Source organism: Dunckerocampus dactyliophorus, chromosome 5 (genome assembly GCF_027744805.1).
Source record: "Dunckerocampus dactyliophorus isolate RoL2022-P2 chromosome 5, RoL_Ddac_1.1, whole genome shotgun sequence".
NCBI lineage: Eukaryota > Metazoa > Chordata > Actinopteri > Syngnathiformes > Syngnathidae > Dunckerocampus > Dunckerocampus dactyliophorus.
In genome coordinates this window covers 21,181,747-21,194,926 of record NC_072823.1, presented here as the reverse complement: position 1 = coordinate 21,194,926, position 13,180 = coordinate 21,181,747, and the positions used below count along the sequence as shown (strand labels likewise).

The following is a 13,180-nucleotide window of genomic DNA, read 5'->3' as shown; positions in this document are numbered from 1 at the left end:
AGGGGTCTGAATACTCGCTAAATATAGCGACAAAATCACAAAGCTGGCAACACTGATCCTACTGATAGGTCTCCTTATTCTTTGGTAGACCTGGTGCGTATGAGGTGTGTTAGAAGCAGAGTTCCAATGCCATTTACTGTACAGAGCTGGAACAACAAGCTACAAAGATAGTCCCATTATAATGTGTTTATGAGCGAGGCCGAACAGGTAGGGCCAAATCAATATTAAAAAAAAAAAGGTAGCGCCAACCCAAACAATTTGTAGCTATCCAAATTTATTCGTGGTCGGCTGCCACAAATAAATAAATGTATGAGAAACACTGATTTATCATATTTCTTAGCTGCTGGACAGTTGTTTGATGACTGCTTCATTGATCACCATTATCTTGTCTTAAAATTATCATCATAACTCCTCCTCTGTTGTTTGCTAATTTGCAAACAATATTTATTCGCTTTTAATGTTAATGTTTAATGCAGGGGTGTCCAAAGTAGCTCATAACTCATTTGTTATTAGCCTGCTGCACATTCTAAAAACACAATAAAATCACAACAACCGCAAGTCCTGATGTCCAGGGTGTACCCCGCCCGAAGCATGCAGAGCGATTTGGTGTAAACACGCAAATAGACATGTTAGAAGCATTATTTTCATTATGTCTGATACTGAAGATAAGCTTTCACTGCTTTTCGATCGTCTTGTTTTCAACTGTTTTATGTCTTTATACATCACACCATGTACAGTTACACAACTGGAGAAAATAATTTCAATGACATGCACTGTTACAGTATTTGCTTTAATCTCCAAAATATTGTACAAATATACTGAGTGTGTATGTGGCCATAACATATGCTTGTGCCCCGTCTGCTCACCGGAAGTGACGCCAAATGCCTCTAGGTCACATGGTTGAAACCCAGCAATTGGAAATTGGGCTGGTTTTAGCCGTTTCTACAAAATGACAAAATATCAACATGGCGCCCCGCATCCTTTGATTTTGCAGTATGTAGCCCTCAGCAGAAAAAGTGTGGACAACCCTTTTTTTAATGGATGCCAAAAAGATTTATCCTCTTGCCATATTTTCAACAAGTTCATAGCTTTTTAGCCGGCTGACCACAAGTGATAGTAATGATACTGTATAGCCGCTAACATGTTTCTGCTCTACCTCTGTCTGTAAAATGGCAGCTCTCTGCTCCTTGGCAGTGAGAGACTCCTTGAGGACTTCAATATGCTGTTTGCTGTCTGAAAACTGATTGGTCAGCGTCTCCAGCTTGGTCTGCAAGCCGAGCAGCTCTGTGTCCTTCCTGGAGAGGTCCTGCTTCACCTGCTCCATCTGAAATAAAACAAGAGGGGTGATAAGGAAAATGCGACTCTAACGAACTCATCCTGAATTTATCTATTAAAATTTCTGCATTTGTTCGACCTTGTTCTTCATGAACTTGGTGTGGCTGCGGTAGACCTCCATCTGCTTCATCTCCTCCTGGCGTTCCTCACAGCTCAGAAGCCCATTGGACTTCATCATGAGTAGTTCCTCCTCCATGTCCCTCAGGCTACGCTCCATGGAGTTGATCTTGGCATCCTGGGTGGTGTTGATGACTTTGGTTTAACACAATAACAATAACAATAATACACATAGATGCAGTGATTTCAATTGAAGTCTTCACCTTCATATCAATGACTGTCTGCAAAGCCTTAGTTTTGGTGGACTCTGGTGTTCCCTCATATCTACGATGTAGCTCCTGTTTATGGAGAGATACTCTTAAAATGTAAATACACTTTAAAAGTACACATAGAGACCAGTATGTACCGCAGACACAAAACAAAAGAGCATGATGCTTAAATAGTAGTGGTACAATAAATGCCCATAATGATACATATACATGTATATGGATTAAACAAAAAACAGAAAGCAGTACAGTTAGTATGGTATGGCCTCTGCTCTAATAAAGGCAATGCCTCAATTAACTGCTGGTTAATTGCACTGATTCGAGTGAAGTGTATTTATTCATCTAATTTATTGAAGTATTTATTAGAATATATGTTATATTGTCACATCTTTTATATAGTTACAATATTAATATTTAGAATTGAAAAATATGTATTAAAATGTATTAATTTGTGGAAAATTATTAAAATTAACTAATTGTAAAAAAAAGTTTATTAATATTATTAATGAAATATATTTTACATATAAACCCCTACCCCCAACAAAAACACTTTACTCCTAATAGCTGCCTGCTACTCGCTGCAGTTGAGTAATACAGTCCCTCAGCACAAATCGAAATCCCTCAATGTTGAATTTCCCTACAGTCAAAATGAAAACATTACCTCTCTCAACGCAGTGATCTCCCTGTCTCGCTGATCCAGTAAGCTTTCCAGGTGATGCCTATGCATCTCTGCATCGGCCAGCCTCCTGGTGCGTTCCTGGTCCTCCTCTGACGCCTTAGCAGATGGACCTGACATGGTAAACAGTATAATGTTACAAAATGTCATTCTAATTCTCAAGGTGTAAGTCTAAAACCTACATGCACTAGTATTCATTATTTAGTGGGGGGGAATATTCTGAGGAGTCATAGCAGAGCAAATATGACATTTGCTGTTTTGACAGCTAGCAATGGAATTTCTCGACAACCCAGGAAGCTGAACAACTAGACAAGTGCTTCCCTTTGCCAAGCGTCCATAAATATCTTCAATGCCAGTAAACAAATCTTAGCTGCATCAAGAAGGTTCTAGTGCTCTCACCTTTGCTCTGCAGCATCTCCAGGAGTTTCTTAATGGACTCATCTCGGGCCCCCAGAGTTTGCTTCTGTGTGTCAATCCTCAGCTCCATCTCCTCCAAGGTTTTCCTTAGCAAGAAGAGCTCTTTGGCCTGCCTGTCATGCTCACACTGGAGCCGCCTGAAGTTCTCCTCAGTAGGTTCGGACGACAGGGCCAGGTCCCGACCTTGGCTGGCAGGGTCTTGCTGGAGCAGCTGATTCAGGTCTCGCTGGATCCTCAGCTCATCCTGGAGAGCCTGTACTGTCATCTGGAGATGCTGGGGGAGGAAAAAATATGCATTTATTCTTCCGACGCACATCTCTGTGTGGAATTTGCATGTTCTACCTGTGCATGCATGGGTTTTCTCTGGGTACTCTGGTTTCCTCCCACATTCCAAAAACATGCATGTTAGGTTAATTGGCGACTCTAAATTGTCCATACTGTAGGTATGAATGTGAGTGTGAATGATTGTCTATATGTGCCCTCCGACCGGCTCGCGACCAGTCCAGGGTGTACCCTGCCTCTGGCCCGAAGTCAGCTGGGGTATCCCGGCTGACTTTGGGCAAGAGGTGGGGTACACCCTGGACTGGTCGCCAGCCAATCGCAGGGCACATATAGACAAACATCCATTTACTCTCACATTCATACCTATGGACACTTTAGAGTCTCCAATTAACCTAAAATGCATATTTTTGGAATGTGGGAGGAAACCGGAGTACCCGGAGAAAACCCATGCACGCAAGTTAACAACTGTTATTTGTACTATTTAAAAACAATATGATTTACAGGGATGCTTAATTGCTCACTGATCTGAAGTCTCGAAGATATGCTTAAGTGCCTTTCCTTTGAAAACGACTGCTACCATTTGTGGCACCCCCTGTGAGATGTGCTAAAATGCTTTGGAAGACATGTTAGCATACATGTAATACAGATATCATCAAAGTTTTGTAATCATTAGACAAACCAAACCAGTCATCAGACTTACGGGCAATTACGTATTTGCCAAGTCCCACCCATTCCCCTGCAAATACATTTTGCTTGATGACGGCCATGTTTTTCAACTAAATATAATCAAATTTTACACACATGTACTTTCCATCCCCAAAAGGTGCCACATTTTGTGGTGATTGATCTAAACACACTAAAGTTACAGCGGCCGTTTTGTACAGCGCATTGAGTTGTGTGAAATTTCAAGTCAATCCGACTTTCAAACTTTGGGGTTACGCCACCATGTGGTGGTTTAGTCAGAAAAATAATAGCACAGGCAACACAGTAGGGGTGCATGTTTTGACAAATGTTCAACCGCGTTCCCCCCGTGCAGTGGTTCGGGAGTAGCAGATTTAGTTACACAAATAAAGTCGTGAAAAAATGAGGACGTTTTCTGCAACGTCATGCATGACATTTTGCACCATATTAGAGGCATATTTTCAGGAAAATGACGCTTGTTGTAACTATTCAACTTCTACATAGCTTTACAGGTTCCACTTGCTTATGTATACTGGTTATGTAGTATTAACAGAGACCTGCTAACAAGGCAACAAATGGCTTGGTGGGGATAATATTAAGGGGCAGTCACAACCCCCTCCCAGTGACAGCATTTGTGAGCAGTGTTACATTGCACACCCAGAGCAATACAAGTAGTGAAACACAATCGGGCCAGTGTAGCGTTGCATTGTTTGTGGCATTTGACGCTAGGCAGAGCTCTGCTGCAAGGGCCATAAAGCGAGGCAGCTCAGAAGCGACAGAGCGTTTTCACAAGGCAGAACAAAGAGATAAGTCTGCCTTCTTTTCTCCCCCTCGTACTACTCCCCCTCTCCTCTCCCACATTCTCATCCTCGCAGCCTCCTTATCTCCCGCCTCCAATACTTTCGCCTTTCTTCACACTAACCCTCCCTTTCTATCACCTTCCTTCTTCTCTACCCCGTGACTATGGCTGACTCACTGCTGTGACGGCGACCGACCAACAAACACACTCATGCAGCAACATATGCACACACGTATGAGCACACAACCACTTTCTCGCTCATTTGTCTGCACCCACATTGTCACTCACACTCTCCTGGTCAATGAGTGTTGGTTCTAGGGAAAACCCAAACCAAAATCATGACAACATAGAGGACAAACATCTGCTACACATCCTCAGCGACAATGGAAAATATGGGTCGTACAAAACATTAGTACAGCTATTATACTACCGCCAAACTGCATTTAAAAAGAATTAAAACTCCCAATCATTACTTTATGGATCAATATTCAGGAGACCTCAAAACGGCACTCCTGAAGCCTAGGGTTGCAAAAAAATTGTAGCATTTATTTGTGTATTTGTAGGTCAGTGTTTTTTTTCATATTTTATATAATTTTGTAATTAATGTATTATTAATACATTTTAGTAATTTTTATACAATTTAATTTTAATATTATACATATATATATTATATTTTATTAAATTCTGTAATTAATTTCTTAAAAAAAAAACTTAATTTCCATTTTTGGATTATTTCGTTTTTGTTTACTTAACATGGGCATTTGACTAAATTTTTTGGGGGAAAATGGACACTTCATTAAATGATTAATCAAATCTATATTTTTTTCAACAGACAGAATCCCCCTCTTAATGTTCTGAACTCCTGTTTCAATGAGTGTTTTTCTGTATTGAGCAGAATAATCATGTGGATGTAGCTCAACTTCCAGCACAGCAAACCAGTTGAGATTGAATCAATAGCGCCTCTGCCGGCTGCAGTGAGGTAAGGCACTCAATTTAGCCCAAATAGCATCAGTTAATCAACAATTTTTACCACACGAGACAGAATAATTGACAGAATTGTTGTAGTGATTATCACAAAATGGCTATATTATATATATTTGGTTAAACTAGCATTATTGTTGGAAAAATATGGTAACAGTCTCATGAGTTGTGGGAAGAGATTACTAGGAAAAATGCCTTAAAAAGACAGAAGAGATATTTACAATGAGAAATAGATTGAAAAGAAAACAGGACGGAAAACATGTGTAAACAAATGCCGCTGTTCAATGGAATCATAACAGAGGCCGTAATTAGAATAGAAAAACGCCTTGGAGTTGCATGTGCGCCAGTGTGGGAGGTGTGGGCTTACATGTGAAAGCAGACATCTTTAAATTACAACACCCACTCATTAACCCGCCACCAGTCGGACATTACTGGAATTAGTCTACATTAATTCTGTGACTCATTGGGGGAAAATTAGAGAGATCTGCTCTTTCATTAAGTATCTCAGTGGAACAAAGATGGCTTCCTGACTTACAGTAAATTCAACCTCATTGACAGAATTCCACAACTGGACTGCAAGGTTTAAATATAGGTATCTTTAACTATGACAAATCATTGTAACATATGCATCATATACCCTCACCGGCCCCCTGCACAATCCAATGAAACCCATATAAGAGCTGTATATTAATAATTTGAAATAGCCTAAATGGCTCTCTGCAATTGGTAGCGCAGTTTTACACTACCGCACTAATATAATATATATTATAATGTATTATAATATAAAGTGTATTATAAAAATACAAATTAAATGGTTACCTCTCTAGGTGTCAAACATTAAGCACACTAAAAAGATAGACGAGTTTGCATCAACTCTTGCATTGTGTGGCGTGCTTAATGCAGTATCCTGTCAGTGTACCATTTAATCAAAGTTCTCAGTTATGATCTTGAAAAGGCACAACTCCTCAATTGAACAGTCATTAGAAAGTGCTGAATCATCCCAGATATGCGCATTATTTCCGAATTGTGTTTTTTTCCTGCGATGATTCCCTCCCATTCACAGCAACCAACATGTAAAAAGTGAACAGTAAAAGCAGACATGAGACTTATAGGACATTCATCCGTTAAAAAAGCGCATACGGTAAAGCTGCATTTCTATGTACGAGGATTAAATCAATGTGCAAAATTTGCCTTGATCTCAAGCAGGGTGGATTTAGGAAATGCATTAAGATATGACTGTAGATTAAAGGTTGGAACACTCACCTGAGTCTCATCTTGAATCACACGGTATTGTTCCTTCCACACAGAAATTTTTGACACTTCGTCTTTGCGGAGCGCTCGCTCCTTTTTCAACTCGGGGCTCCAAAACGTCTTGATGGAATTCATGGAAGAGCTCAGCTTGCTCTCTTTGACTTCCACTTCCCGCCGCAACAACTCATTTTCTCGCAGAACCTAAGACAAGGAGATAAAACTTGCATGAACACAACTTCTTGATCAAAAGGTTCTGCCAATGTTCTTGAACAATTTGCTGTGTACCACACCAGATGATGGTTGACGTCATACCACTGCATCATTGTGCGGATGTCCACATTTGAAGGGGCCTTCAAATGCATACCCCTGTTTTGTACTAACCGTACACTGTATCACCAAAAAAGTGATTTTTATGACAGTATATCTTCTCAAGGGACAATACTATAGCAAGTACAAATGGAGTGTTCCCTCGCAACTTTGCGGTTCACCTTTCGCGGATTCGCTGTTTCGCAGATCTTTTAAGTGCAATTTTGCATGTAGATTAGAGCGATCTATCTGTGCTCTGTCGTATGTGTCTGTTTTTTTTTTTTTTTTTACAACTGCTACCAATAGAGGTGTTGCATACTCATGTGAGAGTTGAAGACGTGTGCGGCTCCACCTAGTCTCAGTATGTGTTTACTTAATGTCTGCGCATATTAGGAACCCACAGCAGACAATAGCCAGCTAAATATAGAGCCACAACAGTCCTTATTGGCTAACAGAGAACCCACCCATTGTGTTCTGCGTCCTGATTGGCTGTAGACCATTGTCAATGAATCTCCTTTGTGCCGTTTCCTGTTGTGGTCAATAGTCGCTAGCAAACTCGCTATCGTGTGAGCTGCTTGCTAACCACCAATAAAAATAAATGAAGAAAAAATAAAATAGAAGAAGAAGCTAACCGGCTAAATGAATCTTCGGTTCAAGGAGGAGGACGAGGAGGACGATGAAGGTACGCTAAAGCCGAACAGCGCCAGGACGAGGCACGGTCAGAGTGCATATGCGTGAGTCTCTTAATAATTTCTTGTGTCCAACGTATTAGATTGATCATTACAGTTCAAACAAAATTTGAACTTTGATCGTGTTTAAAACAAGAGACAATAGTAAGAAAATGTTAATGCCTGTGTGAGAAAAGTGTAGGGGTTTTATAGCCTTAAAACATATATAATAATTGTAAACAAATAGTTGTCCACTTCGCAGATTTCACTTATTGCCGGCTATTTTGACAACCTATCCACCGCGATAAATGAGGGAACACTGTATTAGAGTAGTCAGTGTACAGCTTGTATAGAAGTACAGATTTATTATCCACTGGAAATAAGTACAGTCATTGTCTAAATACTGTAGTTAACACAAGTCAAGGATGGTGGTAGTTACATCATGGTCTGGGACTTCATCACTGCTGCCACCACTGAAACAATGGAAACATGAACATTAGGGATGTCCTGATCTGATCTTCAGGATCGGTATCGGCTGCCGATCCACTGTATTTTGAAAATCGGATAATATTGACTTTTACCGTATCACGTTCGTAACTCTGGGCCACACTCCAACATGATAGGTGCTGTAATGCGCCTCAAAGCTGGTTGCCACTCGACTCCCGCCAGCCGCAAGAAGAAGAAAACGCAACACCACAGTGCAGACATGTCCGCGGTGTGCCGTGGTGAAGTTAGTTTCACGTTGGACGTTGAATATTTGGCTCTGTAGCTACAGTGGTAGTTCCCCCTCACTGTGCCCGGACTGCTGTGTCATTGTGCGGGGAGCTCACACGGGAAGTGGTGGTTGTTTATACTAGGGACCGTCAATAAATTACTATTGCGTTGAAGAGAGTTTGTTAAAAAAAATGTCATATATTCTAAATTACACCACAAATTGATCTATAACCACGTCAAATGATTAGTCCTACCCTAAAAGTATTTTGGACGCCCATTTTTTCCAATTTTATCTTTTATTGGATGGACTGTTATTGGATCTTTTATTGGATTAGGGACCTGACTCACAGAGGTTTGTTGCAAAAGACAACAATACTGTTGGTCATGCTGTGTAATAAAAAAGTAAATTCAGCAATACTTTTAATGCTTTGAAGAGCTATTTTCATAACCATATTCAATTCCACAGATTCATGTTTGTAAAAAAAATCTTATTAAAAACGAAAAACAAAAAAAATTTGTTTCATGTTGGAAGCCAAAAAATGTAGATCGGGACGTCCCTAATGAAAATGTACTGTACTGTGAGATTCTAAATCACATCATGATCCCCTCCTTTGGAAAACTGAAGAAGATAAACCACAATAAAATGATCGCTGTAATGTGAAGTGAAGTTTTTTAAGGTACTGTATCATCCTAAGATGTTTTGTACACTACTACTCAGAACTGAAAATTATTTAAATATGCTGTCAGAAGTACTTTAAAAGCTTAAAATTTCTCAAAGCGTAGACCATGTCATTTTTTAAATCTGGTATGACGTGGTCCATTTAAAGTGTGCAGCCCCTAAATCAATGATTGTGTAGAATAGGATGTTGATCAGAGTGAACTACTTGGGTGCAACCGGCAGAGGCACTGTTGATTCAGTCTCCATGACTTCAGCTATAACAAGTTGAGCTACAGCCGCACAAAAATCCTCCAGGCAGCCTTATTCTATTTAACATGACACTGGAACGTAAACAGTAGTTTAGGCCATTTAAATAAATGTAGCCAAATGGCACAAAAGTTCAAAAAATTACCTCTTTAAGTTGCGCCTGCAGGTCAAGTATGGTGTTGTCCCTGGCCTGTCTTAAAGAATGAGGTACAGTCGACGCCATGTGGTGGTCACCAAAAGCCAACGCGTCCCCTGCCATCAGGCCTGGAGGTAGCACAGCACTTGAAGGCACCGAGGTTGAGATGTTAGGAGTGCTCGCCGCCACCACTCCGCTACTGCCGCTTCTCGATCCATATGTCACCCTCTGCCTCCCCATGGTGGTCACGGCCGTGCCTACATTTTTGGGAAGGTGCTCGTTCCCACCACCCATGGCCACCTCATTGTCGCTCAGGTACATGGGTCCTGAAGTGGCGTATGCTGCATTGAGGGACTGGATGTTCTCCATGGAGAGCGTCTTGCCTCCCGCACCTCCAGTACCACCTCCACTTCCTCCGGTGCTGTTAGTGCGGCGGTGGCCCATACGCGGGGAGCGTGGGAGCCGAGGGGAGCGGCCTGAGCCCTGATTACCACGACCGCCAGCATCCCTGCCGCCACTGTGGTTGGCATCCCCTCTGCCAACAGAGCGGGCACTACCATACATGTTGAATGTAGGACTCTCAAGGCTGGCAGCAAAAGAGGTGTAGGTAGCCGCGGGGGTGTGTTAATATTCTTGCTGATTTGTGCTTGTGATTGTGGCGAGCCTGCTCAGCTGGAGGCGCAAGGCACAATGATCATGATCAAATAAGTCTCTCCACGTTCACAGTGACAGGCGGCATACACAGATGTCCCTTTTCCAACAGGAGCCCATGCAGCCGCTGTCTCTAAATGCGATGCCAATCTGTAGAGAATAAACAGTGCTTTCCTGTAAATAGCGTGCAAATACACACTCACCAATCACAACATTTTTAGACATAGAGAGGGGGGAAAATTCAACAATATGGTCGCTGTTTTATACAGAACTGTATTGCATCATATTGGCATGTGTTTCTAATATTTTGGATTTCCCAGAATGCCTCACCTTTTTTAGTATAAAGCCCTCTTGTTTTGGCTTGAACAGCTGTAGCTGTAGGCAACCTCCTGATGAACGTTTTATTAACTCCACACACTGTGGCTGCATAAAATATCATGAGTGGTCAGCATCCAGCAGCTTTATCTACCTCTGCGTGCGCTTTAAAATGTTGCTGCTCAGCTGTTGATGTGAAACTCATGCGTGTTGCATTTGCCGTACTGTTCACAATGAACTCATCAGCTGTATAAATGCCATCTGAGCAGTTTCTTATCACTATTACAACATTGGTTCTGCTGCTGCTGTGTTGTAAAATAATCTTGTTAGCAAATGAACATGTGGTCAAAGAGCTACGGTTTCCTTTCCGCTTTTTCATGCATTCCGAATCATTACATTTAGTTGTTGTACACTACCTTTTTGTCAATCATAAAGGTAGTGTGGGTCGATCGCATAAACAACACTTTGTTGATGTTGTATGAGTCAACTGACATTAAGCTACCCTCCTGATTATTCGTGGTAAGTAAATGTGCATTTACATTATTCTATTTTTCGGTTGCCTCCACCTACAGAGGCCATGTGATATTGAATACCCTGCTGGATAACATGGCTTCATACTGTTAAATGAATAACAGTGGCAACGGTGTCAATCAAAGTTAATCATTAGTATGTTTGTGACAGCAGATTTAGTTCAAGAGGCATGCATTTAAGCAACCATATAAAAGATCTGTTGCGTCTTAGCCTGGAATGTCTTAAAGAATTATGTACACTATGCAATACTTTTAAATTGTCTTTACCACTGTTAATACATGCAAACACATTCTAATTGCTAACAATGCAAACTTAGGTAGGAAAACATTTGGAAATCCTTGCAAAGGTAAAAGATGCATGCAACTTTAGAATTTACTCTTTATCTACTATACTGTTTCATCTCCATTGGGTGGGACAGGATATAGAATTAGTGTTTCATGTTATAGTAATATAATTGTATATTTTGTTGAGTACATCCCCAGTAAACCCCTCAGCCTGCGTGGCCTTTGCTAGCGGCTAGCGTTACGTCAACCTACTGGCTAACGGTGAATGCTAACCATTCTACCTTGAAATATCCAACATTCATTCCCATTGAACAGCTAACCATTAGCGGTTTGTCGTTTTTCTTTCAAAAAAGAGGGCCGGATGCCGGGTCTAATGGTAATAAAAACACTGTTGTCTTGTTTGCTGTGCTGACGTTTACGTGTAAAAACTAGCAAATGAAGGGAGGGAAAGGGGAATTGTCCACAGTGGACGAGGGAGAAAAAACTCCCTCCTTGAACAACTGGATAAAAGATAAACACTAGAATGTCACATAGGTAGGTCACATTATTTACCCCATTTCAACACGCAGTTCAAAATGTAATTTAAAGAACCAGAAACCGTGCAAGGGTCCGCCGTAGTGGTGAGACACCCAGAATCGAATTTTCTTCCTCCTTTACCAAATACTATTGGATTTATAAATACACTTTTTTGTCACTGAGGGGTTCACATACCTGTCATCCCAGTAAACAGGCGTTCAATGTGACATATGGAGGCTGGTCTCTTCCATACGTGGTGAAGCAAGCAGAACCTCCTTTTTTTCCTCCTCGCTTTGGCTGCTAACACAATAGTGGTGGGAACCTCTGCAATAACCTAGCTTTCTTGTCGTCTGCTTGTGTTGAAATCAGTATCACTACCCAATAAGCCACCTAACGGCCAATAAATGCCAAAGAATGTGTGATTTTTTTAGTGCTAATAAATCGATAGTTGTCTGTTTGATTTTCCCATCTTTTTTGCCCAGCAGGAGCAGCCAAGGCGCCTCAGTGACGTCATCAAACATACACTGCGCGCTCCTGATACTCTTCCTCGCCACGCTGATGTTTCAACGTGCGCGGTCACGAGCAGCAGGAGGACACAACATTGGGTACACCTGCACTGTCTAATCCAATGGATCCCCTTATGTGCGCGATTCAGCTATCAGCTGCCCCAAATTTGAGGATTATTGGCCAAATTTTCTTCCCGAAAATAGGCATTTTTTCCCCACAGAAAACACATCTCGTTCACCCTAAATCAGTAATCATTTATTATACTGATTATACTGGTAAAATGTACAGCATATATGCCCTACTGTTAAAAAAAAAAGTTTTTACACTTTTATGTATTTGTGCTGCACTGATGACGTTTTTTCGTCAAACGGTGAGACAAATCCACTTAGTTTGGCTTTCCTTGAACACGCTTTCCTTGAACACCGTGACGCCAATTTCATCTGTTTCTTTCATCATTTTATATTAGACTATCATTCATTAGTGGTGAGTACCCATACATCCATCAATTTTCTATGTCACTTATCCTCACTAGGGCACATGTAGACAACATTCATACCTATGGACAATTTAGAGTTACCAATTAACCTAACATGCATGAAATGTGGGAGGAAACCGGAGTGGAGAACATGCAAACTCCACACAGGTGCCCAACGAAGATTCGAACCCAGATCTTCCCCATCTCCTGACAGTGTGGCGAACATGCTAACCATTTGGCCACTGTGCGGGTACCTATACATTTTATAGTTTAAAATGTAGGCACATTGAAGAGAGACAGGGGAGGGTTTTGGAGATTAATCTAATAACAGTCACTCCTATTGCAAATGTGGATCTGAAATTGGAGGAGAATGTTGATGTCAAGCTAGCAGTAGGTTTTAAAGGGGG

At 41.2% G+C, this 13,180-nt stretch overlaps 1 protein-coding gene across 5 annotated transcripts in view; it reads right to left on the bottom strand.

The window, feature by feature from the left end:
- Nucleotides 1-12,327, bottom strand: part of LOC129181562 (ELKS/Rab6-interacting/CAST family member 1-like) — a 29,032-nt gene extending 16,705 nt beyond the window's left edge. For 3 of the 5 annotated variants that reach the window (XR_008570456.1, XM_054776913.1, XM_054776914.1), the window contains exons 1-8: nucleotides 11,987-12,327; nucleotides 9,504-10,295; nucleotides 6,758-6,946; nucleotides 2,734-3,025; nucleotides 2,320-2,447; nucleotides 1,656-1,730; nucleotides 1,415-1,570; nucleotides 1,157-1,324 (exon numbers count right to left, since the gene is read on the bottom strand). Coding sequence is in view for 4 of the 5 variants with exons in the window: in XM_054776913.1 (XP_054632888.1) it covers nucleotides 1,157-1,324; nucleotides 1,415-1,570; nucleotides 1,656-1,730; nucleotides 2,320-2,447; nucleotides 2,734-3,025; nucleotides 6,758-6,946; nucleotides 9,504-10,058 (1,563 nt within the window). In the remaining variant the exon portion in view is untranslated. Of the gene's footprint in view, nucleotides 1-1,156; nucleotides 1,325-1,414; nucleotides 1,571-1,655; nucleotides 1,731-2,319; nucleotides 2,448-2,733; nucleotides 3,026-6,757; nucleotides 6,947-8,158; nucleotides 9,484-9,503; nucleotides 10,296-11,986 lie in introns of those variants that run through there. The other 2 variants (XM_054776916.1, XM_054776915.1) reach the window with 2 other exon arrangements.
- Between the last annotated feature and the right edge of the window lie 853 nt (nucleotides 12,328-13,180).